The 23,093-nt window shown below is 35.6% G+C and overlaps 1 protein-coding gene across 2 annotated transcripts in view; it reads left to right on the forward strand.

The window, feature by feature from the left end:
* SMG1 (SMG1 nonsense mediated mRNA decay associated PI3K related kinase) overlaps nucleotides 1-23,093 on the forward strand; it is a 70,022-nt gene that overhangs the window by 15,655 nt on the left and 31,274 nt on the right. For both annotated transcript variants that reach the window (XM_068908205.1, XM_068908206.1), the window contains 20 exons: nucleotides 3,815-3,951; nucleotides 7,692-7,750; nucleotides 8,484-8,697; nucleotides 9,526-9,651; nucleotides 9,745-9,817; nucleotides 10,373-10,470; nucleotides 11,900-12,073; nucleotides 13,196-13,420; nucleotides 14,116-14,217; nucleotides 14,743-15,012; nucleotides 15,601-15,731; nucleotides 16,362-16,523; nucleotides 16,985-17,103; nucleotides 17,830-17,917; nucleotides 18,007-18,108; nucleotides 19,082-19,222; nucleotides 19,543-19,742; nucleotides 20,032-20,228; nucleotides 21,009-21,176; nucleotides 22,075-22,229. In XM_068908205.1, coding sequence (XP_068764306.1) covers nucleotides 3,815-3,951; nucleotides 7,692-7,750; nucleotides 8,484-8,697; nucleotides 9,526-9,651; nucleotides 9,745-9,817; nucleotides 10,373-10,470; nucleotides 11,900-12,073; nucleotides 13,196-13,420; nucleotides 14,116-14,217; nucleotides 14,743-15,012; nucleotides 15,601-15,731; nucleotides 16,362-16,523; nucleotides 16,985-17,103; nucleotides 17,830-17,917; nucleotides 18,007-18,108; nucleotides 19,082-19,222; nucleotides 19,543-19,742; nucleotides 20,032-20,228; nucleotides 21,009-21,176; nucleotides 22,075-22,229 — 2,941 coding nt within the window. The remainder of the gene's footprint in view (nucleotides 1-3,814; nucleotides 3,952-7,691; nucleotides 7,751-8,483; nucleotides 8,698-9,525; nucleotides 9,652-9,744; nucleotides 9,818-10,372; nucleotides 10,471-11,899; nucleotides 12,074-13,195; nucleotides 13,421-14,115; nucleotides 14,218-14,742; nucleotides 15,013-15,600; nucleotides 15,732-16,361; nucleotides 16,524-16,984; nucleotides 17,104-17,829; nucleotides 17,918-18,006; nucleotides 18,109-19,081; nucleotides 19,223-19,542; nucleotides 19,743-20,031; nucleotides 20,229-21,008; nucleotides 21,177-22,074; nucleotides 22,230-23,093) is intronic.

Consider the following 23,093-nt stretch of genomic DNA (forward strand, 5'->3'; position numbering starts at 1 on the left):
CCACCAACAGAAATGTGAAAAGTTTTTCTTCTAGGCTCTTTATTCCAGGCACTTCATAAGCATATGGGGATATAGTTCTTTCCCCTTAAGAGGCTCACGTTTTAGATGAGACAAAAAGTGAAAGGAAAGAGTATTCAATGTGCTTTGCAGGTGGAGGCACTGAGGTGCAATGACCAAATGACATGATTGATATGAAAGCCTGATCTTTGGAAAGGGTTACACTCGGACCTTGAAATTTCAAAACCATTCTGCCTTTTGGTGCCTTAAATCATGTCTAAGAGAACTCTGTGTAAATAATATTTCTAGTAGTGCAATTGTGAGGGAATTTACTGGCAGAAATTATTTAATGGCAGAAAATTCACAACGTTTTCCTAGATATATGAACACCTCTTTAATGAATATCTGAAATGTTAAGAACCATAATCCCAGGTGACTGAAGTAGCTACCTATGACTTGTATGCTTCTTGCATGCTTTGTATCTTTCCCTAGATGCCAGAGTTGGAGTCTCCTTGTTAACTGGGGAATCTTCCTGTTTGTTGTAGGTTTCAGCAAATCGTTTTCTTTTTTGATAGCTTCTTTAAAATGCAGTAGGATTATGTCACAGCACGTTCTTATTTTTTTTATATTTGCTTGAGTTTGTCATGATATGAATGCATACTCTCAGCATTTTTTTTAAATAGCGGTCTTCTGTGATATGTGGCTGAGAATTTACTGATTTCTCCCACACACTCCTGAAAGCCTTTTACAGGTATTCATTAACTAGTGCTTTGATTAATATATTTCAGTCATATTGGTAGTTATTTTATTCTTTGTTTTATTTTAGGTTATGACTATGGCACACGTTAATGTTTGTCAGTTATGAAATGGAATAAAAGCAGAGCTTTTAGTAGATAATATTGAACACATGTCTTGTTCCAGCAGCAGTTAAATGTCTCTCATACCAGTAATGTTGGTGGTGGTGGTTTTGTTTATACAGTTCTGTTTTTAGGATTTTTTTATCAATAGGAAAGCACAATTATATTTTCTAAATAAATTAGTCTTCCACAAAGAGATTACAAGCAAAGTGATAAATGCAGAGAAGACAGGGCACTAAAAAAGTCAGAAGATGAGATTTTAACTAATTTAGGACTTACAGTTTCTGTTGAATTTTCATCTAAAACTGAAGGGCCAGCCAACTTCTTCCGGGGACAAGTGTTACCTTACAACGATCTAGAACCTATTTTAAAAAAAAATGATGTAGTAAGGCAGTATTTTCCAAACCACTTCATCCTATTTTGTCCTTCAAGAGCAGTGACCTGACCGAGCTGATACTAGTGTAGTTTCCCTCATGCTTGCTGCATGGCAGGGATCAACACAAACTGGGAGTGACAGAAAAGACAGGTGATGTGTACTTGTGCATTCCTGGTCCAGGCTGGTGCCTGTGGTCATGTGTAGCTGGAGGGCATGTTGTAGAATAGACGTTTCTTTCTCATGAGGCTTATCTTGTTACCTTGGAAGGGATTGTATTAAGGGACTGCCAATGCATTGACTAATTCAGGAATAGATTCACAGTGCTGTTTTGAGTGCTTTCATATGTAGGCAGTCTAAAAGTGGAAGAAGCATGTGTAGATTCAGTTTAGCTTAGACTTCTGAGGTACATTCAGAACGTAGCACAAAGTACTTTTCTAGTAGAAGAGGGTCCATATGTGAAATTACTCAGGAATAGCTGTTGCACTCTTTATCTGTGTACTGTAATCTATTAATTTCCAGCATAAACAAACCTTAACAGAATTCCGTTCTTGTCTGCATCTGTTCTGACTCCTAACTATTCCATTTGAACTTTCAAAAAAATTTTTTCCCCCTAAATGTCTGGTGACCTGCTGCTGCTGCTGCCCAGGTCTTAAAGAAAGTGATGGACAAGGTATCGCACAGGGCAGACTGCATCCTTCCTCAGCCTTTTCTTCCTTCTCCAGGACTGATGAGAATTTTTTTCTGGATGAGTCACTGCACTCCAGTGCCCTGGAGGTCCCTTTTTCCAACCCTGGAGTTTGGCTTTGTGTTGACCATTGGCAGGCAAGCCAGGTCCAGCAGGTGGAGATAAAAGGAGATCCTCAGATGCAGGTCATCTAGTGGGAACTGTAGTTCTTAGACTAGCAACATCACTCAGAAAGACTTTGGATACTATTTCAGAAGATGCTTTCATGGATTGTGATTCCTGGCATGTTTCTTGCTAGATGTGTGGCTTTTTCCCCCCACTATAGAAGGCTGTGGTTCCCAGATAAAGCAAAGAAAAAGAAACTTAATTCTTCCTAAATAGACATCTATTTACAGTCTCTTATAAAATCAGTACCATCCTAAAAGAAGGATTCTTCATACCTGTCAGATAACATCTCAACAGATTTAATGTATTAAGTAGATGTGTAGTATGAACAAAATGTATGTTTGATCCTTCAGACTTTCTTGCCATTTTACTGTTTGCCAGACCACCTAATCTTTCAGGATGTCAGGTGTCTTCAAAGTGTATTGCTTAAACTGATGCCTGGCAAGAAACGGATTACCAAAACCTATTTTATTCATTTTTTTTTTTTCTTTTTAATTCAAGAAATAGACATGGCAGTAAGGTTGAGAATATTCTTCATGATGATAATACAGAGGAAGTGTTCTCCTAGAAGTGACTGATGCTCAACATCAGAAAGAAGTCATCTCTAGTAGTTTTGAATGTTCACATAATAGTCGCAGGGACTAATAAAATCTTCACGTTCCACGAGTCTTCTAATTTAATCACTGTGCAAAATGTAATGTGAATCTTTTCAAAAGAAACCTTATTTTCCTCTTGCAAATGAGGGGAGTTAATTAATCGTATGAATTCAGGAAGAATAAGTTATAATTGGCATCTAGATCAAGTACACTGGGTTACGATCTTTTTCATTGATATCAATGGTGATTTTGATCAACTTGCATGGAATGTCTTAGGAAGATGCTAATTCTCTTGTATTATGAATCAGCAGGAAAAAAAGACTTAAATCAATGAACACTGTACCTCTGCACAAGTGTGTACTCCTGTTCCTCAGTAGGGGAATTGCATACCTCTTTCCCCTTTGGAGGCAGAACTCTTCTAGCTATCAGAAGATGACTACCCGTAACCTTTTTTTCTCATGACAAAATGGGAGAGTCATGTTTCTTGGTAGTTGCTTGGGATATAATCTGGTTCTTTGCTTCAAGGAGCAGCTTGATTTTTAAAAGGGTTTGTTTTAAACATTATTCGTTGAACAATTTTGTTCATATGTTCAGTCAGAAATCTGATTTAACCACACCGAACACTTTTAGTTCCATTTGCACTGAAAAGGACTAAATCCAGGACTTAGTTTAGAAGTAAATCCAAATTTTGCTCAGTTCTGAAAGTGTTTTTCTGGGTACTGGTAAGGTTCTACAGTACCTTTTAGGTACCTATAGCTTTGGTCGCTAAAATACCCCTATAAGTTTGTCAAGTAGTGGTATAGTTATCCTGCCGTAAAGGTATATTTCAGCCCTGAAAGCTAGTTAATTACCTTATTCGTTGTAAACATTGAGCTAAATCTGCTAACGAAACACAAAACAATCAGAAACAGGAGACTGGTTGTGTTTCTTTTGTCCACCAGAAGAGAGGAAATGTTTTGGTGAACTGGATTTTATATTTAAATTTCCCCATTAGCTTTAAAACAAATCAAGATGTACTTTTCACTCTTTTCCCCTCAAAGTACTATTATGACTTACTCAGTACAACAAAGCCTATTGCAGCTAATGCAGATATTATTGATAAAATGGTGAAGAGAAAATAAACAATTGCCTTTTTCAGAGCGATCGTTGTCTTATTCTGACGAGTCTCGACTGTCAAATCTTCTTCGGAGGATTACTCGGGAAGACGACAGAGACCGAAGACTGGCTACTGTAAAGCAACTGAAAGAATTCATTCAGCAACCAGAAAACAAACTGGTTAGTAGTGTTTCCTGTTCCATAGTACTGAAATACTTGGCTTTTTATAAACCTATCTTTTTAAAGATCTAGGTATTGAGAAATGTCTGTGAGAAGTATTTTTGATACACACGGAGGGAAAGCATATTAAATATTCCTGGGGTGTCTGGCCTTTCTCTGGCATTCCGGAAATTTTTTCTGGTTGATTACCTATGACATGTTGCCTTAAAGCAAACTACTGAATGTGTGAGCTGTAGGAATAAATATGGCATCCATTTGATATTTTTCTTGACTGGTCTTGGAAATATCATCTAGAGCCTTCATCAAGGAAGTACTGGAAAAGGCAAGTAAAACATGCCGTCGTCTTTTCAAGAGCTGTTTTTGTGTTTTAAATTAAAAACATGCAGATATTGATGGTCTTGAGTGAATGGCTTATCTTTATCAATAACTCAGCTTTCTAGCTAAATATATATAGACACTGAGCTATAGGGAGACTGCCATTTAGTGTTCCATAACCTATCCAGAGCATCCTATTCACATTTGAATCGTGAGTCGTCCTCACAGAAACATGAGTATTTCCTTCAGTAGCTTCCTATATGCTGGGCGAGGAAGAAGTGGAAGAGTCAAACTCTTTGAAGTAAACATGACACCTTATTTTTGGGAAGATGGTTATTTGCCTAGTGCAAGCCTATGGACCCTCTTGAGAGGAAAAGTGGAAAGTCTTAAAATACTTCATTGCTTCCATGGTTTATATCCAAGTGAAAAATCTTATAGTTAACTTTATAGTAATTTGCACTTTACTCGCCTATTCCTCACCTGGAATAAAATTGCTCAGAACCATTATTTGTCAGTTTTTGTACCATAAGAAGCTGTTTACATTAGAGATGTAAGCAGTGCTGTTTTGCTGTAATGTCTTCTCAGTAGCTTTGCTCAGGAGGAAGCATTTGTGACAGTGCATGTGTTTCATAACGGCAGTGGAGACTCACAGAATCAGTAGGAGCTTTTGCTTTGATTTGAGGTCTTTTTGGTAGTCTGAGTTCAAGGCTTGTTTATGGTTATTTTAAGTTAGCGGTCATAATGGGTATTTGTCCAGATTTCAGTTTGCAAGTCTGACAGCACTTTAGTGTTTTTTATTTGAAAAGCTGAAACCTGATGGAGGAGAAATTGCAGTTTTATCTTTAGCAGAAAAAAAATTATATTTCTGTGAACACAGAATTTTTCTGGGAATAAGGCTGCATCAATTTGTGAAACTGTCTGTTGCACCCAGCACTTCTAGTTTAGGCTTCACAAAGATTATGCTAATACAAAAAATGCTTTGCTTTCAATGGATTGCTGTTGGACACAAGAACAGACTTGAAGCTATCAGTTGCAGATGCTTGATGTTACAGGTTTACAATTTGAAAGCCTGAGTAAATTTGTCAATATTTATGTAGAGAGAAGTGCATAAAAGAATCATATAAATGGAACAACTGCAACACTTACTCTTCAGTTATTGATATGTTTCCCTATTTTGTCATTAGTCTTTGAAATTTTCAAGCTTTACATTTCTCTTATCTTAACGTATTAAAAATTAACTGCAGTATCTTTTTGAAAACAAGTGCTTGGTACTGATTTCCACTTACTGATTCACTTGCCTGTAGTGAGCATCTTATTAGATATTGAAAAATATTGGAAACTTAAGAACACACAGAGTACTTAAAGATTCCTGATGGTTGTTGAGAGTCTAAGGACCTTAATATGTATCCTTAGAAAAACTAGGACATATTTCAGCTGGTCAATATGTATTTTGTGTCACTCAGACTTAAAATAAAACCCACAAGTTTTCATCGTTGTGCAGAAACTTTTTAGGAATTTCTTTAATGTAAATCCTCCCCGGGGCAGGAGGAGTCAACATAATAAGTCTTTGTTTTCATTAGGTCTTTCGATTTTCAATTAGATGCTGAACTCCCTGATGTCCTCGAGTGTTTTCTAAGGATTCAGAAAAAAAAATTATCCAGAGTGGATATACATGAGTATTTAATATTGCTTGTTTTGAAATGAAGAATTAAGGGTTTTTTGTCAGATGCCTTTCCCTCCCCCCCTTTCTTTTTGAGAGAGCTTAGGACTTCTCCAAATATTTAAAGGTCAAGAAGTGACAGTTTAAATACACTCACACTCGTTTACAAGCAGTGCTGTGATACTTCAATTATGGGTTAATCTGGAAAAGTTAGGACTTCTATGTCCATCCGTTCTTTAAGAAGTTGATTCATTCTCTTGCTATCTGGTGGTATTTCTGGTCTTTTTTTAAAGCCAAGCCATGACACTTAAATATGATAAGAATTATATTTTATATATCTATGCACAAACAGACCATGTGCAAGTGTAAATAATAATTCAGCCTTCCTTTGAAACCAAATCCTTGTTAATTCAAGGACTTGTGGAGTAAATCTTTTCCATAATTATTCCATATTTTCTTTGGAATTATTTTCTTCCTTCTATTACCAACTCATTTTTTTCAGTTTTTTAAAACTACTTTTTATCTAGGTTTATCGGTTTTTCTTAGAGTATACTGGAATTGCCATCCTAATGTCTGCAAATCAGTGGTGAGAAAACTTGTACTCACTAGTGATCAGGCTGTTAATAGTTAGTCACTGAGAAACTGTTCTCCGGATTTCTCCCAGCCAGCTAATTCTTTGAGTTTCTTCCAACTAGCTAATGAGAATAAGATGAGATGTCAAGTGATCTTTATAATGCCAAGCGTAAAACTTTATAATGGACAATACATTACCTAGCAGTAACTCCTACACTTCTTTACTCTATTAAATGTAATTAAACAGCGTTTTTGTCAGTGGTATTCAACAAAATATGTATTCAACAAAATAAATTAGTAAAAGTATTTGGGCAGTGCATACTGGTGTTGTGTTCCAGCTTCTAAATTGTATAGACATCATCTTTCTCTTTTTATAGCCTCTTTGAGGCCAGGCGTATTCTTAAAATGTCCACGTGAGTTCTGAGGGGGCCAAACGTGCAGACCACCTTCTTTTCTTTCTCCCCCTCCAAGAGTTGTGATGCTCAAAATTTAAACTACAATACAAAAATATGAAATAACATCCACCCACTATGTTAGATCCTTATTTTTCTAAAGGAAAGAACAAACCCTTTTAACTCATCAGGAAAACTTCTCGTTAACACCTTGTATGTAATACTGTTGCAGCTAACATATTATTTTGCAACCCACTGTATTTCACTGCATATTAGGCAAATAAATATTTCTGATTACATATACTGAAAAGTACTGGTTCATCAGTAATGTCTTGTCCCTGGAAGATTTCTCTCCATTTCTCTAAAAGTTAGGATTGCTTAAGGAGAAATTTTAATACGCCAGATTGTATTAGCTGATCAGTTAAATGCTGATGAACTTGATTATCAATATAGGAAACTGGGTCTTTAGTAGATGTTATTGATAAGCCGCTTGGTGAGTCTTACGTTTGTGATGTAATGTTATCAGCAAGAACTAAATTTAGAACAACACTTGATATCAGGCTGTCAGTGTTTTTTCCTGGCTACTGTAACTAAATATGAAATATAACATGTAGGATAATGTTGCAATATCGCTTAATATAGTTCATGATAGTCTGCAGCGGCCATGGAAAACATAATACCATTCTATTAGCAAGTAGAATTGACAGTAATGTTTTTAATGCGAGTATAAACAGTATCTAGTTTGCAGAAGTTATCATGGCAGTATTATGGTTATAGCTTTTATACGTCTCGTGTTATAGGTACTGGTTAAACAACTGGATAATATCCTGACTGCCATTCATGATGTACTCAATGAAAGGTAAGCTGAAATTAGGGAAAAAATAAGCAGTTTGAAAATTTTAAGGACGAAAAATAGTGACGGTGTGAGATTTAAGTTTCAGTATAGAAATAGAATGGAGGGGGGGAAAGGCTGAAAGAAATTGTCATTCACTATTTTTAATGGATGTGACAAATTGTTCCAACAGGACAGAACTGGGGAAGAGTTAAGACTCTCTTAAGCATATCAACAATACTGTTAGACTCTAGAGTACACTTCACATGGAATTTTAATGCAGAAATGACTTTTATAGTTAATATGAAGTCTGCCAAGTTTAATAGCCTAGGCATAGTGTCGTGCTGCTGTGGGTATGTAGCTTTCAAACTGAACTTAGGTTTTTTACAGCCAGACCTAGTTCATCTATAGCTAACTTGGAGCATAAGTAGAATGAGATCAGGCCTGTGTAGGCTTCTTGGTGTTTAGTTCAGTGTATCCAAAGTCAGCTTTGTGGTATGAATCTTCTTCCTTGGATAGCATGTTGCAAGTAGATTGGCAACACGTATGCTGTTCTTTTATTTAAATTGATTTATTTCATAGAAAATGGATTTCAGATCATTTAAACTTTATGGTGGCTGCTGCCATTAAGTAGGAGGAAAGCAGCTTCGTTCATGCACGTATCTGTGTTCTTTAGAAAATGTTTTAATTTGTTATGGTTTCTCCTGTTCTGCTCTTACCTCTAGAAATGTTACATTTCTTTTTCTCCCCACAAATACAGTAGTAAATTGCTTCAAGAACTTAGACAGGAAGGAGCTTGCTGTCTTGGCCTTCTTTGTGCTTCTCTGAGCTATGAGGCTGAGAAGATCTTTAAATGGATTTTTAGCAAATTCAGCTCATCCACGAAAGATGAAGTTAAACTTCTTTATTTGTGTGCAACCTACAAAGCACTAGAGACTGTAGGAGAAAAGAAAGCCTTTTCATCTGTAATGCAGGTAAGACTACAAGTTAAAACAGGAATACAAATAATTTTTGTAGTGCAAAGCTTGAATCAACTTTTTAATTAGAATAAACAACAAATAACGCTATGTTGATGGAATAAGTAAGCATAAGTGTAAGTGCAGCTGGGGGGGAACTTTCTGATTGAATGGAATTCTTGTGATTCCAATTTCATTAGAAGAATGTATCATAGCTTCATAAGACTTTATGTATTTGGATGCAACATTTTAGTATATATCACAGATCCAAGATAAAGAATCTATTTGAACCCGAAAAGGCAGCTCAAGTGGAATGATAAACAAAAGCAGCCAGTTGATTGCTTTGTTCTTTTTTTTTTTTTTTTTTTTTCCCTCCAATTTCTAACTTAAATTTCTGTTGGATCTGACTGTGTGGAGGATTTGTGTCAACAAACCTGGTCCCTTGGTTCAAGTTCTAAGGTGTATTATATGGGGCATAAAATCACTACATTCAGATCAGTGCTCCAGTTTAAAGTTTGTTTTACGGAGCCGGCAAGCTTCAGCAGCAGAAATGGGAGCTCAGGACAGCTAGTTGTCCTGTGGCTAAGGAATTTAAGAAATTGCCACTACCAAACCTTGAACCTGCGTTTGCCATATTCCAAGCCGAAGCCTAATTGAAGTGGTTGTTCTGAAGCAGTACATGTGATGTTCTTTATCTCTGTCTCCCTGCAGAATGAGTATTGAAAAGTAGCTGTTACTTGCATCGGAGTAGTTTACTAATAAATGCAATCTATGTTTAATAAATTCTGACTTTCATGTGTTGTTTTAATGATGTGAAATCTCTAGTAGCTTTGCTTTACCTTTTAGCTTGTAATGACCAGCCTGCAGTCCATTCTAGAAAATGTGGATACACCAGAGTTATTGTGCAAATGTGTCAAATGCATCCTTCTGGTGTCCCGATGTTACCCACACATTTTCAGCACCAATTTTCGGGTAAGCTTAATCTGTCCTGTGTTTTTCTGTCCTGCACAGAAGTGTTGGTATAACACATTAGGTAATTAACCTTTTTTCAAAATTGTTGTTCAGGACACAGTGGACATACTGGTTGGGTGGCATATAGATCACACTCAGAAGCCTTCATTGACGCAACAGGTGTCTGGTAAGTTTGGTCCAAGAGTCACTAATGTAGTCCGCTCTAGCTTACCGAAGACTTAGGTTTACTTACACGTGTCTGGTCACACTGACATGGATGTGGACATAAAAAATGGGTTTCTAGCTACATAGCAGACTTTGATTCTAATTTTTTAGTAAATTTCCATTTGCTATTTTATACTACATGTGGGAAAAGGATGCTTTATATAGGCTGCGTTTAAACGTTGGCTGCTTTGTGTAACTCTTCAGGAACTCTTAATTTTCCTAGTTCTCAGTTCTTAAGTTGTGGAAAAAATAAATTGCTGCTTTATATATTTCTCAAATGTTTACAGTAAAGATACTGGAATTTAGGATACTATAGATATCGTGGGACAGGACTCGATGTTAAAGTGTAACTGGCAAAAGAGAGAAATACAATTGATGATTATTTTTATTTTTAAATAGCTTATTTAAAAATTCTCATGTGGATGACCCTTTCTTACCTTAGTAATAGGGAACCAAAAATTCATTTTGGAATGTTACCTTGTTAACCTATTCTAATCGGCCTGGTATTTTTATACAGGATGGTTACAGAGCTTGGAGCCCTTTTGGGTGGCTGATCTTACTTTTTCTACCACGCTCTTGGGTCAGTTTTTAGAAGATATGGAAGCTTATGCTGAGGTAAACAGACTTTATTGTATATAACAGATTTAACGGTTACAAAGTCATTAAGAAATACACAGCTGTGACTATGTATTACATTTGTAGAATATAAAATTATATGAATTTCCTGGGGAAAAGAGGATCAAATTACAGAATATATTCACAGGATGTAGGATGACATTTCTTGAATGCTCGTGGACTATTTGGATAAAACTGCAGCCAGGCTTTCAGCCCTTGTCTTTGAGACTATCATGTTAAAATAGAAATTAAAACAAGTAGGCAAACAGGCAAAATAAAAACTTTTTATTTTTGAAAAAGTTGCAGTGAAGATATTTCACTCTTTCCTGATATTTTCTCTAATTGCCCAACTGCAAAGTTTTTCAGGTGAAGTGACTGTTTTGGGGAGAGTGAGAAGAGATTTTTAACGCTGCCTTAGATTAATGGTATATATCAGGCTTTTAAACAGCGTAACAGATTATACTGTGGTAGTAAATAATGCAGCAGGAGCTCTGAAGCCTTTGCTTAATTAATAGGGCACAGTTATAGTTTGTTTGAAGGCTCATTAAAGGAAAAGGTTTTTTTCTTTTCTCCTTAAGGCAAATGTGCTCTGGAACACTGTATGGCTATAACTATATAATGCCATACTGTATATAATTAGAATTGCTAGCAGAATTGTCCTATTTTAGGTGCAGTTTGAAAGGTAAAAATATTGGGAGTTACGATTCACAGACCTTTTGGCCCTGCCACATCTACAGAAATCTGCACTGCTGTGACTGTAGACGTGGGTGCATGATTGTGATTAAGGTAGTGTAATAAGTCAGTGTTTATCAGCTTGTCTGCTGAACTGGACAATATGCATGTCCTTAGTCATGGCAGAATTTTAAGATAACATGCATCAACTTAAATCACGGAGGAGACTATTTAAGCTAGTGTGTGTTATCTTGCAGTGGGGTAGACCAAGGCTATATCTATCCTAATGAGATCAGCACTTCTGAGAATGTTCCCAGGCACTGAAGCCAACTGGCACGAAATAGCCTGCTCATAGACTCTTAGCCTCTAGATCAGGATAGCTGTAGGTTAACAGTGTGGTGGGAATGGCCCCTGGAATGCCCTGAGTCCCAAACTGCGGCTGGGAGAGTGGCAGCTAGCGCAGGCAAAGTATGCAGCAAATTGTTCTAACGGTGCAGCGGTGTGGATGATCGTATTCCAGGGAGCAAGAACATTTTAGACCTCTTTCTTAATTTGCCACGCGTAGTCTGAGTACTGTTTCAGTGGCTAAACTGACGATCAACATCTCATTACTGTTCTGTGACTTGCTCTTCATTGTGTGATATAGCCTGTCAATAAATTGGATATATTTAAGTATTTTTAACTGGCATTTTATCTTTTATGCATATATTGTAACTATTAATAATGTATACTGATACATAAAACTTGTGCACTGTAGGACCTCAGCCATGTGGCTTCTGGGGAGTCAGTAGATGAAGATATTCCTCCTCCTTCAGTATCACTACCTAAACTGGCTGCACTTCTTCGAGTTTTCAGTACTGTGGTGAGGAGTATTGGGGAACGCTTCAGCCCAATTAGAGGACCACCAATCACAGAAGCATATGTAACTGATGTAAGAATTCAGATTTTTCTTTTTGTTTATTTGTTGCTGACATAAATCATCGTTATGTGATGACAAATCTTCATTGCTGAGTTTTAGATTCTGTGTATGTTTGGCAGTTGATAAATATGCTTATATTCACCTTTAATAAGGAAACGTATTTATTCAAAGAAATGTGCTACCAGAATTCTATTAAATATTCCGGTATAGATTGTGACAGTGGCCACACTATAGAGTGTGGTGGGAGCCATAAATAGCAGACAGTGTATTTTATGAAGACATTCTGATTTCATATGACTAAGTTTATGCTTATGTTATCTGTCTTTGTAACTATAATGTTACCATTTATTTGAATTATTATGGTGCTATAAAAATTGAAGTTTCATTATGAGTGTAACTTATAAAATGTAGTTTTTGTTGTATCCCTACTGAAATTGCATCTGATCAAAATCTGATAGCAAAATCTTTTTCTTATAAAGTATAATAAGGGATAGTGTAAGCTCAGAATAAATATTACACAATGTGAGAAGTGGCTTCTGTACTTCTGTAATAGGAACTGTAGAGAGTGTGAATGATTTTGAAACAAAGATTAAACAAAAATATTTGCAGTTAACATCTTGTTTGTGTTACGTGAGACACACGATTAGAATTTATGCCTTCAGAATTCTGTCAGGGACGAAACTTCTTGGATAAATAATGGTATAGCTTTCCCAACTAAAGGTGAGACAGTTATGTAACTTGTGTGTTAATCTACAGAGGATTCTTGTAACACGAGTCTTTCACAAGAGAATAGGAGTTCTGTTGACATCAGTTAGTGCTGAATAGAATTCCAAATACTTAATTTTGGGTTTCTATTTATAATCTATTAAATAATCTATTTATAATCTATTAAATTTATAATTTAATTTATAAAGTTCTATGTATAGATCTTTAAATGAGTAACAAATCTAGCAATCAAAAGTTCATTTTTCTCTTATACTTTTAAAGTGTAATGTACATGAGCGTTATTAAGAATATTCTCTTGATGGAATTTACCGTGCTGCAAAGTAGGGTATAGGACAGAATATAAAACAGGTGTGGAATAGGGTGCAGTTCTCCTTTAAATTGAATATAGTTTCTTTTCCAATTTTCCAGGTTCTGTATAGAGTAATGAGATGTGTGACAGCAGCAAATCAAGTGTTCTTTTCTGAAGCGGTCCTTACAGCTGCCAACGAGTGTGTTGGTGTTTTACTTGGTAGTCTGGACCCAAGTATGACCATACACTGTGACATGGTTATCACATATGGATTAGATCAAATGGAAAATTGTCAGACTTGTGGCACTGATTATATCATTTCAGTCTTGAATCTGCTGACACTGGTTTGTACATACTTTATTGCAGTTTTTCCCACTGGAAAATATTTATGTATATATTTATATATATATAGGCTTCTCTTTTGCATATTTGATATTGAGATAGATTTATTTAAAACTTTCTGACCATAAGCAAAAATATTCCTCTTTTAAATGCTTATATTCTTTTGTGTGAAGCATATCTTAGCAGTCTGTATATGCATTTGGGTTGTTGATAACGTGGCTTTTAGTTTTAGCCTGAGTGTCTTTTTTCCCCCCTTCTTGCTGACTGTTGGGCAATGCCATTTTCTGGCCTCCTTCTACAATTGATAACACCATCTGAATTTCAAAATCTGAGTGGTTAATGTGTGTGTTTTTTATCCACTTTTGCCACAGACAGTAACTTTGGAAATTGGACTCCTTCAAAAATACAATTCTCAATGACTAGGCCACAAGCTTAACGCATTTTCATATAGATTAGTCGGGCAACTTTTCCAGCTCTGCTTTTAAGTGCTGCTTGAGTTGAAAAGTCTAAAAATAGCTAAATCTCTGAATGTGAATTTGGGAAAGCAAATACAAAATATTTATATTGTTGGGAATCCATTTAGAAAACTCTTACAGAAATAAAATACAGGTCAATGTTTGAGATTATTAGAAAAATAATCTTTTAATCAATCTATAATAAATACCTTTAACTATCTGAATTTATTTTTTATCACTAGATTGTTGAACAAATAAATACAAAACTGCCATCATCATTTGTAGAAAAATTATTTATACCGGAGTCTAAACTACTTGTGCTTCGTTATCATAAGGAGAAAGAGGTAAGAGAAGGTGACTTTTTACAAGTATTTTACAACACCTTTCATATATTTCTTGGCACATATTTATTAGGCTGCAAAACTTTGCCCATCTTATGTATACACATAGACATATAAATATATATTTTGTAAGTGTGTATATATACATATATGTATATATATTATAAATATGTATAAAATACATTTATATATCTGTATTTATGAAACTTCTGAAAGAGCAGGTGTAGCTAGTTCTTGTTTCAGGCCTTTCAACTGGATAAGGAGTAGTTAAGTTGGTTGTTATACTAGATGGAAAGTCACTAGTTGATATGTTTTTCATACTCAGCATGCATTATGTTAATAGGAAAAGATAATTCAGAAAGCATTCCATAGATTATATAATTAAGTAATAATTATAGAAACCTGAAGACTTTTGTGTCACATGATGCTTTTCGTAAAGAAGCATAATTTTTAATTCTATATTGGCAATTGATATATTAAAATTTCATGCTAATCAATTATTATTTTTAATTATGTTATATTCTCAAGGTTGTTGCAGCAGCCCATGCTGTGTATCAAGCGGTATTGAGCCTGAAGAACATTCCTGTTTTGGAGACTGCTTACAGATTGATTCTCGGAGAAATGACCTGTGCTCTAAATAGTCTTCTCTGTAGCTTACATCTTCCTGAGGCCTGCTCTGAGATCCAGCACGATGCTTTCAAGAACCATGTATTTAATGTGGCTAATGCAAAGTTTGTTGTGATATTTGACCTCAGTGCCCTAAGTACTATTGGAAATGCTAAAAACTCATTAATTGGGGTGAGTAAAAATTGTACAGGTAATCTGTGCAAAAAGTGTTATAAACACCTCTTAAGCTGTGGGTTTCTTTTAACTTAAAGGGTAAGCGCAAGGCTCTGGCTATACCATAAGATATTTCACTAGTTGTATGTATGTATATAAGATTAAAGGGATCACTCTTGTTTCTTAACTTACAATATAGAAAAAAGACTTCCACTAGTAAAAACTACAGGATACAGACTGGGAGGACTATATTTCTAGTTTATGCATAATGAGAAGCCGTTTCCAGGGTAAAGTATCTTACGTGCATTAGCTCTATTCTTTTTCTTTGAGGAAAAATGAAACAGAGCAGCTTTAGGTCTGTCCTGATAGTGTATCTGGCATGTGAAAACATTTGTTCCTTATGTCTCCAAATAAAAACATGAACTCCTTTAACAGGTTTGAAAAGGGGAAAGAGAACAATTACAATCAAGGTCAGGAAATGAATGGAATTTTAAAAAATTATTTCCCTTGTGTTGTGAACAAGCAAAACAAAATGCTGGTGTGGAAGTTGCACTTTAGAAACAATCCTGTTTAATTTTTTGTGCTTATATTGCCATTGTTTTATAGATGTGGGCCCTTTCGCCGACTGTGTTTGCACTACTGAGTAAAAATCTGATGATTGTTCATGATGACATAGCAGTTCATTTTCCTGCTGTCCAGTATGCAGTTCTCTATACATTATATTCACATTGTTCCAGGTATGAAGAAAAATAATTTGTCAGTATTTTAGGATGGGCTGGTCTAAATGGAATATATTTTTTGAGGGTATGGACTTGAGCTGTTACAGTTACGCTTTTGCCCAAGCTTCCTTAATCAGTTTTTACTCTCGTTAACTGTAGGGAGTCTCTATCTCGGTCAAGAAAACCTCTTCTGGGTTAATATTTGGCATCTTATTCAGAGGCAGGCTAAGAGTCTTGAGTTGGAGTAGCAGTAACTGATGGAGAATTTTATTGAAAGTGAATGAGGGTTTTGCTTACTATGAGATCTAGGAGAGACCGTGAAATGTAAACAACAGCTTTAAATGCATTTGGGACCTTATTACTATAGAATGTTGCCAAACTAAGAGAAGATACTAATTAATTGGTTTCTGTGCTTTTTCACTAATCAGTTGATACTGGAGATAGTTTCAACTATGCGACTAGATTACATAGCCTAGTGTAAAATTGTAGTTTGGTTTTTATATGCGAGGGATCAGAATATTTGGGGGTTTTTGACTTAAGTGGTTGTTATGCTGATGTAGTTTCTGGTAGTATGTGCTATTGTTTTTTTTTCCCCATTATATTCAAGAAATATCTTTTTTTTTGTTTTATTCTTTCCTTGCTTTCCAGGCATGACCATTTCATATCCAGCAGCCTCAGTTCTTCTTCTCCCTCCCTGTTTGATGGAGCAGTGATAAGTACTGTGACCACAGCTACAAAGAAACATTTCTCAATCATACTAAACCTTTTGGGGCTACTACTTAAGAAGGATAATCTTACTCAAGATACCAGGTAACGATCATTTTGTTGTTAATTGAGACTTGGGGTGTCTCCCCCTCTCCCCCCAGTAGAATGTATTAACTCGGAAACTGGGCAATATTTTCATCTATAAAACTTGGGGTAACTTTAACTGTTAAACTATTTGGTTTTTGGAAATACCAGTAATACCTGTGGAAAAAGTGGTTGCTCGTTTTTATGTGTGAAAATCACAAAAACTGAAAACTTCACAAGATCTATACATTAAAAGCAGAGCTATCAAAACTGTGCTTAAAAAAAAATCTTTGCTGATTCAAAGTAAACTTTTACAGTAGTCGCCAGGTTATATTACCAAGATGATGTGAAAGCTAAGGGCATTTTGATTAAAAATGCCTATTACTGTATGGTACTCATCTGAAACATGAAGGAATTTAAGTTATATTGAAATCGTATTTCTGTAACCATATAGAATGCCTAATACTTTCCTTTTTTTAAAGGAAACTACTTATGACATGGGCTTTGGAGGTGGCTGTTCTAATGAAAAAATCGGAAACATATGCACCATTATTCTCTCTCCCATCTTTTCATAAATTTTGCAAAGGACTTCTAGCAAACAGTAAGATACTGCAAACTTTTTACTTCCTGTCTTTTATAAGGCCTGATTAAGCATATCATGTGTCTTAGTCATATTTCACTGATAGCTGTAACTGTGCTTATTCTCGTTTAGTTGGGGGGGGTGAGGGGGACTCTGCGCAAAAACTCACTCCTGTCCTTTTCTAAATGCGTTCAATAGCTGTTACTTATGCAAATAATTATTTTCTTAAAATAGTTACTTGTGATTATGCAATTGATCTACCAAGAATGTCAGTGATGTGCTAAATCTTGCAAGTAAGATTGCTTTTTTTTTTTAATCAAAAGCAATGGAAACATTCTGTAATGTGATATATTTTGCTGGACTTCAAAATAACCTGGAAAGAAAAGTATACTTTACTTTTTATACCATAACTTCCCAGGGCCGGGGTTTACTAACTTTACCTTCATTTCTCTGTATTAAAAAAAAAAGTTATAGTACAAACATACAGAGGCCATATGATGATTAATCTGTCACAGTCGGAAGAGGCCACGTAAAGCAGTAACAAATCCTTAAGTCATTTGTGTTATAAGCATTTTCTTATTATAATGAAGCCAGTTAGTTAAATCAAAATAAACTAATGCATAGAGCCTGTGCCCCTTTCTACCAGATACGCTATAAAACGTCTTTAGATGTTCTACCACAACCAAAATTGTGTAAATTATCAAATTCTAGCAAGAATAACATCTTTTCTTTCAACTCTTAATGCAGCTCTTCTGGAAGATGTGAATATTTGTCTTCAGGCATGCAGTAGTCTCCACGCTCTGTCTTCCTCCCTACCAGATGATCTTTTACAAAGGTACTTGCACTGAATTCTGTATGTTATTTGAATTATGTTGTTAATAGAAATGTTTTGACTTTTCTTCTTTTTCCTTTTTGACGATGCAGATGCGTTGATGTATGTCGTGTTCAACTAGTACATAGTGGAGCTCGTGTAAGACAAACTTTTGGAAAACTTTTGAAGTCGATTCCCTTAGATGTGGTGTTGAGGTAAGTTTTGGGGCTGATTTAAATGTAGAGAATGCTTTGGATTTTTTTCTTTAGTAAGATTTATATGAAAAGTCATGCTAGCTGAATGTTACGATATTTTCTCGATTTCATGTCAAAAAACATGACAGTATCTTGATGTTCCTTCTACTTTGCTGCAGGTTTAAGATTAGTAGGTAGTTTGCGAAGTACTTAGCAAACTTAATAAACTAAGCAGGACTTTTTGTAAATGTGAATACTTGTGCAGGTTATCCAGAGCTTCAGTAATATTTCCTGCAATCTGTATCTTAAGACCTGAGCTCTTAAAATGCTTTGTCTTATGACCAAAGAATGTACTTATTTCCATTCATTGCAGCGACATTTGATATACTGAAAAGATGTGCTTATAGACTAAAGCATACTGTTGAACATAAAGTTAAAAATTACTGAATCACATGCATAGACTTTCTTTCAAAATATTTTACATTGAAGCAGTTTCTCATGAAGGACCCAAAAGCAGTGAGCAGTGTGTAACAGTTCGTACCTTATGGATTTCTGTGAGCTTGATGCCACTGATAATAGAAAACGGCTCAATTTGTGTACAGAAAAGACAAGATATTCAGAACTACGTGTAGTGTCTGGTAGTCTTCTGCTCTGGGGAACCTGAACCTTAAATATCTACTGTAAGTGACTTGTGAACTGCTTCTGGATAATCGCACATATATAAAATCATACTTAAGTCTCTCAGAGGAGAAGATGTTTTCATTGCATTCAAGTGTTTTTTTCCCCCCTCTTTGTAGGTATACTCTGTTATGGTAATTTCCTACCTTTTACTGTTGAGGATTAGGATATATGTGAAATAAGAATAACTACTGGAACAAAAGAATATTTTAAATTATTGACTTGTTTTGTTAAGTCTTTTGCTGTGTCTTTTAAGGCATAACATTTGATTTATTCAAATATATTACGGCATGTGTTTTTCCTCTGATTCCTATAGTAACCGTAGCCACACAGAAATACAAGAAATTTCTTTGGCTATAAGAAGTCATATGAGCAAAGCTCCAAGTAATACATTCCATCCACAGGATTTCTCTGATGTCATTAGTTTCATTCTGTATGGAAGCTCTCACAGAACTGGGTAAGAACCTCTCTTAAAACTGAAATTCATGGATCTTAAATGGATAGTGAACAATTTCAAAATATATCTAGTTTAAAATTTATAAATGTCCTTACAGGTTACATTACTTTACCTTCAATCATTTTTTACAATTCTCTTTAGGTACTTTTAAATACATTCGGAGATGCACCTTTTTACATATTTGCATATCCAAATTGCTGCAGAAAATAGTCCTATGAGAGTGTGGGTGTTTGTGTGTTTGTTTCTTTTTTTTTATAAAGAGTAATAGCTTGAGTGTATACAGTATGAACTTGTTTTCATGTGCTGATGTTTTGTTACAGGAAGGATAATTGGTTAGAAAGGTTGTTCTACAGTTGTCAAAGACTAGATAAGCGGGATCAACCAACCATCCCTCGCAATCTGTTGAAGACTGATGCTGTTCTTTGGCAATGGGCTGTTTGGGAAGCAGCTCAGTTTACTGTTCTTTCAAAGTTAAGAACCCCGCTGGGTAGAGCCCAAGATACATTTCAAACAATTGAAGGTAATGTAAAAAAAAAAAATAGGTTTCTTATGTGGGATATTTTTTGTAAGAGACCGTGCACCTGAAAACTGTCCAATACAAGAAAGGCGATGCCTTTTTTCAGGGGATTTCAAAGACTTTAATGAGTTTTTGTCTGAAATATGGAACAATTATTCTGTAATTCTCTTTGATAATTGCTAGTAATGACAGCACTCTTGAGAGACTTGACTTTGGCATGGCTGTCTTCTGACACATTTGAACGGTCTAGTAATTTAGCTTGATTTTTTCCGTGTTTTGGTTAAACGTGTAGGTATTATTAGGAGTCTTGCAGCCCATACGTTAAACCCGGACCAAGATGTTAGCCAGTGGACTACTGCAGACAACGATGAAGGACACGGTAGCAACCAGCTTAGGCTTGTTCTCCTGCTGCAGTATCTAGAGAACTTGGAAAAGCTGATGTACAATGCTTATGAAGGATGTGCCAATGCCCTCACCTCTCCGCCCAAGGTTTGTGTTTCTTGCAGTGCTGCTACTAATTCAGATAGTCTACTAAAAGGCTAGTTTTCAAAGCTGTCCCGGTCTTACTTGTGGGCCCTTTTGGAAAGGGATGCTGTAGTCAAACTTGGTTTCCTAGCATTTAAGTATATGCTCTAATTAGGCAAATGAGAGAAGTATCTCTTCGAAAGCCAAGTTTGAGGCTCTTAATCTGTGCAACTTTGACTTAATGTTATTCCTGGAGAACATGTGAAAATAGGAAATACAGTTCTGGAATACCAGCTTGTGTGGTGATACAATATCAAGCAAGTTTCCAGTGTCTTTTATTTATAACAGTTACTTGTTTGTATGTTATTGAGCCTCCTGTTACAAAGTAACGTAACTACTTGCAGTTTAAATTTGGTTTTTGAGGGATAAAATAATTCTGTGTAAGCAGCATTTCCTTCTCTGAAGTTTTAGCTGCAAAACATTTCCTCTCATTACTGTTGAAATAAGTTGTTTAATTACCAGATTTTGGTATGGCAGTACCAGATAATTTTTAGACAGTTCATTTCAATATTTTTAGCTTGTCATTGTGCCTGGCTAGTTGCATGCTGTACATTTCAGAGCATCTGTAGTCCTTAACATTCAAGAAACATAATTTTACCTGTTTCTTCACCTCTCAATTGAAAATTAAAGTGGAGAAAGGAAACCAATTCTGACTTGATTGTATTATAAATATTAATACTTATAATTATTTTTTATGCATAGAGAAGAGCTGTATTGTAAAATGTGTTTTTTCTGTCTTAAAAGGTTATCAGGACATTCTTTTATACTAATCGCCAGACATGCCAAGATTGGCTAACACGGATTAGACTTTCCATCATGAGAGTTGGATTGCTGGCTGGCCAGCCTGCTGTAACAGTCAGACATGGTTTTGATTTACTCACCGAAATGAAAACTAATAATAGTATCTCTCAGGTATTCTCTTTTCAGACTTTGTAGACTCTGGCAAAAATATTCCTACAATATTTTAAATGAACTAAGCTGAGACAATCAGTAGTTACTAAAGCAAATGGTCTGTAAAAGAGCATGCTGTTTAAAACAATGTTTTAAATTTGTGCTCCTGTTTTGACAGGTTTTTGTGGTAAGGCTATACTATAGGTTGGAGATTAATGTGTAGTGTATGCATTTGGTCAAATACAATTAATAAGCAAATGCTGTTCTTTCACAGTTTGAATTGAGTAACTTATTTTTAAGCAGGAGGTTCTGCTTAAACCTTATGGTGCTTGTTTGATAGGTTTGTTATATTAGTTTGAGGTCTTTCCTGAGCTTGTGACGGTGTCTTTACCAAGCCTGGGATGTGAGCAGGAAGGGGGAGGTGTGATAAGGGAATCTCTCCCCTGCCAAGCAATTTGTAGATTAGTATGGGTGTAGGGTGGGGGAGTAAACTGGTTGACACTTTTTTTCTTAGTTGAAGGGCACAAATAGTTTCTTCAATACATGACTTGATATGCTTAAATATTTAAACAAAGGAGGTTTGCTAGATGTTTATCACTTGTGGCTTTATGAATTCTCACATGTACTTTTATAGGAGCATAGACCGTAACATAGTGATTACTCATTGACCATTCACACTGTGAATTCACAGTATAAAAACTTCTGCTCTTACCATTCCCTCCCGCCCTTCCCCAAAGAAGCGTAACATGATGGATATGCAGAACGCTTCACCTTGTGTATGCATATAGTGAATACTGCTTTACACCTTGTGTATGCCTGTAGTGAAATACTGCTTTACTCTTTTCAAGCATTTAACAAGGTGTATATAGCTTTTATTTCATATGAGATTTGTTAAATAAAGCTTTTATTTTGATTTTAGGGAAATGAATTGGAGGTGACGATTATGATGCTGGTAGAAGCGTTATGTGAGCTTCACTGTCCCGAAGCGATTCAGGGTATAGCTGTCTGGTCTTCTGCTGTAGTTGGGAAGAGTCTTGCCTGGATCAATTCTGTAGCTCAACAGGCAGAAGGGCGGTAAGTTGTGGGTTTTCTGTTTTGTTTTTTATGCTGGATAGTACAAATTTGGACTTATTTTCCTTATTTATAGTTCTGCTTCTAAATCTTTTTAAATTGTGACATGAATCAAGGCTACTGAACTAATTTCCTTATTGAGGAAAACTCCTTGTCTGTCAGATATCTAATGCATCCTACACTTTCAGATGTGTATAGTTTTAACTAAATTACCAGGATTTGAGTATAAGCGGTGTTCCTAAGCTGCTTTTTTCATAGTATCTTGTATATTGCAACACTATTTTCACATACTATTTAGCTTTGTTGCAAAAAATGACTAATTTAAATCTTTTCTAATGAATTTGCTGGCCAATAGCGCGATCTGATTATCGGCCACAGTTTGAGAGAGGGAATCTAAGGGAAATACTTTACAGTTTTGATTTTGTTTTGGAAATGTAGCATCTACTTCTGAAGTAGAATCTTCAGTTGCAGATACTCGTCAGTGGCTCAATGTGCGATGTTTAAGATATAGTATGCCTTAATGAAGAATATTGTGGAGTTTTCATCTACTTAAAAGAATGCATCCTTTCTTCTACTGGGAAAAGTATGTGAAATGAAGAAAGGGACAGCCTTTTGTTGCCATGTCTTTAAAAAAAGAGGGAGGGGTGTTATGAACTGTTTTTTTTTTTCTATTTTGTAAGACTCTAAAATAATGTACAGCTTTGTAATACGTAAGGAGTTGCCCAGGAATATCAGGTTTAAGATGTGAATTGTTGTCCTAGACCCAGTTTTACAAACCTCTAATAAACATTATTTAGCTAATCAGTGTTCTGGTTTATTCATTCAACCAGGAAGTACAACAATCAAATCTACAACTCATGTCTATGT

The sequence above is a fragment of the Struthio camelus genome, chromosome 15, assembly GCF_040807025.1.
Source record: "Struthio camelus isolate bStrCam1 chromosome 15, bStrCam1.hap1, whole genome shotgun sequence".
In the NCBI taxonomy this organism is placed as follows: Eukaryota; Metazoa; Chordata; class Aves; order Struthioniformes; family Struthionidae; genus Struthio; species Struthio camelus.